At 48.5% G+C, this 5000-nt stretch overlaps 1 protein-coding gene across 2 annotated transcripts in view; it reads left to right on the top strand.

The window, feature by feature from the left end:
* Positions 1-5000, top strand: part of dusp16 (dual specificity phosphatase 16) — a 60712-nt gene that overhangs the window by 16498 nt on the left and 39214 nt on the right. The window contains exons 6-7 of one of the 2 annotated variants that reach the window (XR_013503309.1): positions 2232-2641; positions 3581-4947. Coding sequence is in view for 1 of the 2 variants with exons in the window: in XM_078272691.1 (XP_078128817.1) it covers positions 2232-2641; positions 3581-4257 (1087 nt within the window). In the remaining variant the exon portion in view is untranslated. Of the gene's footprint in view, positions 1-2231; positions 2642-3580 lie in introns of both variants that reach the window. The other variant, XM_078272691.1, reaches the window with a different exon arrangement.

Raw genomic sequence — 5000 nt, forward strand, 5'->3', positions numbered from 1 at the left:
TCTGGTCGGTGTGTTCATGCCGTCGTCCATCCGAGGGGCTGTCGGCCTTCATTTTGGCCGATTTGACATGTATAATCGGGGGGCGGGCCCTGCCGGCAGTCAGACTCAAATGACCCATCTGATTGGTGGAGAGCTAACCAGGAAACGGGGAGCAGATGAGCGTGACTAGAGTCTCTCAAACTCTGATGAAGATCTGTTGAACTGACCTTTGTTGATCTGAAATGAAGACAGATTCAGAATCTGAATTTCTGGAGAAACCAGACCCACGTGACGCATTCGTCCAATCAGCTGCTGGTTTTCATTTTTGGGCGACAAGTTCTGAGGAACTTTTTGGACCGACTCGGGGAGACTGATCAGTCCCACGTGTGTCTGGGCCTTTACATTGAGCTGTTTCCTCCGATGTTACACAACAGATTTCTGCAGCTTTCAGAGCTCAGACTCCCGTTTGATGTCGGCCGTGCACATTCCTCTCCACGTAGATCCAAACAACACAGAGTCGGTCCTAATGAGTCCACATCCTCGTTAAGCCTCCAATTAATCCGCCCGCGTGTCACTGTTCATTACAGACACTCTTCTGGACACTCACTAATGATGCAGCTCCACATTCTGTGAGGATAGACAGTAAACGGCTTTCATAAAAACCCAAAGAACATACCAAATGTAAACATAAGCATACATTAACATGTAACACATATTGGGCTTTTTGACGGGGTTCTGGTTTCTGCTGAACCCTACGCTGTCACTCCGCGCTACGCTGGTCGCCGTAATGACGGCGCCGTTGATTACAGGAAGGTGTTTACGTAGGTGGAGCTTCAATGCAGCAGGCTGAGAGGAAGTGGAAATGGAACTGGTGAGCAGAAAAAGGGTTGTTTGGCAGTACTTTCAGTCAAAAGAAGGCCATTCAAGTCCAGATACATGTTCAATCTGCAATGCTGATTAGTCTGGTGGTGGCGAGGACCCTAAACAATACACAACATCACCGCTGTTACAACATCTGGTATGAAACATCTGGAAGAATACGAGCTGAGCATGAAGGAATCTACAGACAGCAGCCAGAATGCAGCAACTTCAGGTACGGCAAAGGAAGGACAGTCACTGTTTACTTCATTAATGTGTTGACTGTGTTCATGGACTGAGGACGGGACGAGGACTCAGCAGAACCTCAACCAGGGGGTTCAGGATTCAGCAGAACCTCAACCAGGGGGTTCAGGATTCAGCAGAACCTCAACCAGGGGGTTCAGGACTCAGCAGAACCTCAACCAGGGGATTCAGGATTCAGCAGAACCCCAAAAATCTGGATTCGGTGCATCGCTAGTCTAAAGGATTCATATAAAATAAGGGTAAAAAAGGGGAATAAATGCAGAGAAATGGAAGTAATTTACAGTTGTAAACAACTATTTCTTAGAGTATTCTTTTCCCAAATCAGATGTTTTAGACAGCTTCATACAGTGTTTTCTCTGTTTGTGGAAGACTTGGGTGCACATATTTGGCAGGGGGTTTAGGGGCAAATCCCTCAAGAAAATGGAACGTTTTTTAATTAAAAACGGATGCAATTTGACATCATTTTGTACCATTATTATCACCATAACTGTGTCTTAAACGTTGGAACAGCTACACCAGATAATACATGAATAATATGCAATATTTTATACTTTTGCGTAAAATCTACACCGTTGCAGCGCATTACATCAATGTAATGTACAGACAGACAGACACACACACACACACACACACACACACACAGACACACACACACACATATACACACTGACACACACACACACTGACACACACACACACACACACACACACATATACACACACACATATACACACAGACACACACACACACACAGAGACACACACACACACAGACACACACACAGACACACACACAGACACACACACAGACACACACACACACACACACACGACACACACACACACACACACAAAGACGCACACGCACACACACACACAGACACACACGCACACACACACACACACACACACACACGCACACAAACACACACAGACACACACACACACACACAGACACACACACACACACAGACACACACACAGACACACACACAGACACACACACAGACACACACACACACACACACACCTAAAAACTAAGGTACATCTTTTTATATATTGTTTTAAAGACACAGATGTCCAGGTCTGAAGAATGTGGATGTTGCTGATAGTCGATGTTTGTTTGACAGGTTTGTGAAGGAGAAGCGGCCGACCATTTCTCCCAACTTTAACTTCCTGGGTCAGCTGCTGGACTTTGAGAAGAAGATAAAGAGTCCTCACGGTACCGAAGCCAAACTCAAGTCCGTCCATCCTGCAGAGTCCAGCGGGGACGTCCCGGAGCAGCCCGTGGCCCCGGAGCCCTCGGCGCCGCTGGAGCCCCTCACCCTGCCGTGTGTTTTGGCTGACGCCCCTGAGGAGCGCCTGCTGGCTCAGGCTCTGAGCGGCCTGCAGCTCGCCTCCGCTGGCGCCGACGGACCCGAAGACAGCGCCCGGCTGAAGCGCTCCTTCTCTCTGGACATCAAGTCGTACGGCGAGCCGGTAGGGAGCGCTACGTACAGCCGAGGAGCAGGAGACACCGTGGAGTACTTCAAACCACCAGGTAGGGCTGTGCAATTAATCAAAATGTAGGGGTGCAAGACATAGACTCAATATCGTTATCGCAATATATCGAAAGTATGCAATATTTAGTTTATACTGTGGAGCGCTGCGTCCCGTCCGTTGGCTGTGGGGCTTAGTTGTGTTTGATTTAGAGCTTGAAACGCTGTAATGATCATGTTTCATTGGCCAGTTCCCGTGCCACATGCATGTGTTAGTGCACGTCCTGGATCCATGAAATAACTGGCCTTTCAAAATAAAAGCCTGCCTGCCTCTGTGGGAATCTAACACAGGGGTGTACTGACTTATGCCTCCTGTATTTTAAGGAAGAACATTTATTTATTTACGATACATTATTCATTCACAAAGATAACTGGTGTCCTTAAAGGTTGGATTTTTCTCTTTTTTTTTAATTAAGGCATTAAGTCATGACTGTACATTACATGTGAATTAATGCCGTAGCGAGTAGTATGAAAGGACGGAGGTCCCAGGAGGGGTAAAACACGATAGCACGGCGCATTCCCGCGACAAAACGGCATGTTCTCGTGATATGTTTACGTCCGCTGTATACAGCGTAGACATACACGTGGAGAGCTCCAAATGCGTACAGATAAGACGCCATTTGGCTTTAGGAAAGTGGCGTGTATGTTTATGCAAAGTCATGATGTCACGTTTGTATTTTCTCTCGTGTTCTGAATGATTAATATAGTATATTATATAGTTTATATATATATATATATATATGTATAGTATTGTATAATATAAAAGTATGAAGGCAAACTTCACCGTTACTGTTGATTAATTTGACTTTTTCCACTTTTTTAAGATCAATAATTGCAACATCTTTCCAGAAGTCAACGAGTAATTCTGTTAAATCATCGTGATTGACCAAAATAATCGTGATTATATATTTTTTCCATAATCTGGCTACCATTACCACCAGGCTTCAAAGAGCCAGCCAGCAAACCGTGCCAGTTCTCCCCTGTGCAAGAAGTCTCGGAGCAGTCCACCCCGGAGCAGAGCCCCGACAAAGACGAAGTAGACGGGGAGCGAGTCGCACCGCCTCAGCCTGCACCTGCCTCCAGCAGCGGCTTCAAACCCCCGGCCGCCACCCACAACTGTTCGCCGTTGCACCGGAGCGGCAGTATGGAGGAGAACGCCACCAGCTTCCTGTTCGGCCTCTCCCGCAGCCAGCAGCATCTGGCCAAACCGGGGTCTGCTGGGAGCGCGCTGAAAGGCTGGCACTCTGACATCCTGCTGGGCCCCGTCACTGTGTCCACTGCCTCCCTCGCTGGCGGCTGGTACCTGTCCTCCGACTCCACCCGCTTCTACTCCGCCTCGGCCGTCTTGAGCGGTGCCAGCGGCGCCAGCTTCGCGGCATACGGTTGCAGTCACGGCCTGGAAGAGGTGCACCGACGGCGCAGTCGGCAGAGGACGGGCGATCGCGGAGACTCGAGGCGGAGCTGGCACGAAGAGAGCAGCTTCGAGAAGCAGCTGAAGAGACGCAGCTGTCAGATGGAGTTCGGGGACGGGAGGACGGACGGGAGCAGAGAGGAGATGGGAAAGGTGGGGAGCCAGTCGAGCTTCTCTGGCAGTGTGGAGATCATCGAGGTCTCCTGAGACTCTGAGAGACTGAGACTCTAAGAGACTGAGACTCTAAGAGACTGAGACTCTGAGAGACTGAGACAGACTCTGAGAGACAGACAGACTGAGAGTCTGAGACTCTCTGAGAGACTGAGGGCGTTTTCACACCTACAGTTCGTTAGCTTTTGAGTTTGTAAACTTGCTTCGGTTTCTTTTCACACGGAGAAAACTCCAAGCGAACTAAAATGTATTACTACAAACCACGCAGCAACACCTCTTATTGGCCAGAGACACAAACGTCAAAGGTGACATTAAATGTCAAAACAAAAGCAACAAACAGAAGAAAACAACACAAATGTCCTGCAGCTTACAGGAGTTTGTTTTTAACGTCCGCTTGTTTTGGTCCGAGTGCGTCTGCTGCGTTCACACGTGCACAAACACAGCACACACCGGGGGGTTTGGGAGTGAAAACGCCCTAAAACTGGTTCTGAGACTCTGAGACTTGTACGAAAACTGATCCGGTCTGAGACATCTCCACCTCGGATGAATCTGACTCTACTGTCGCTTCATGCTTCAGAGGTAAACGTGCAACACACATCGGAGCGTTGGTTGCTTTATATCACACGCCGGTCAGAGTTTTAGCCCTTTTCACCCAGGACTGGTATTACCTCGGGACCTCAGGTCCTATTTTAACGGTCTGAGCACGGCGTGAAGATCCTGGTGCAGGTGTGTTTAGGGCGTGTCCTAATCCACTTCTGCTAGTTTGACGGTGGTAAAAA

Source organism: Sander vitreus, chromosome 17, assembly GCF_031162955.1.
Source record: "Sander vitreus isolate 19-12246 chromosome 17, sanVit1, whole genome shotgun sequence".
Lineage (NCBI taxonomy): Eukaryota > Metazoa > Chordata > Actinopteri > Perciformes > Percidae > Sander > Sander vitreus.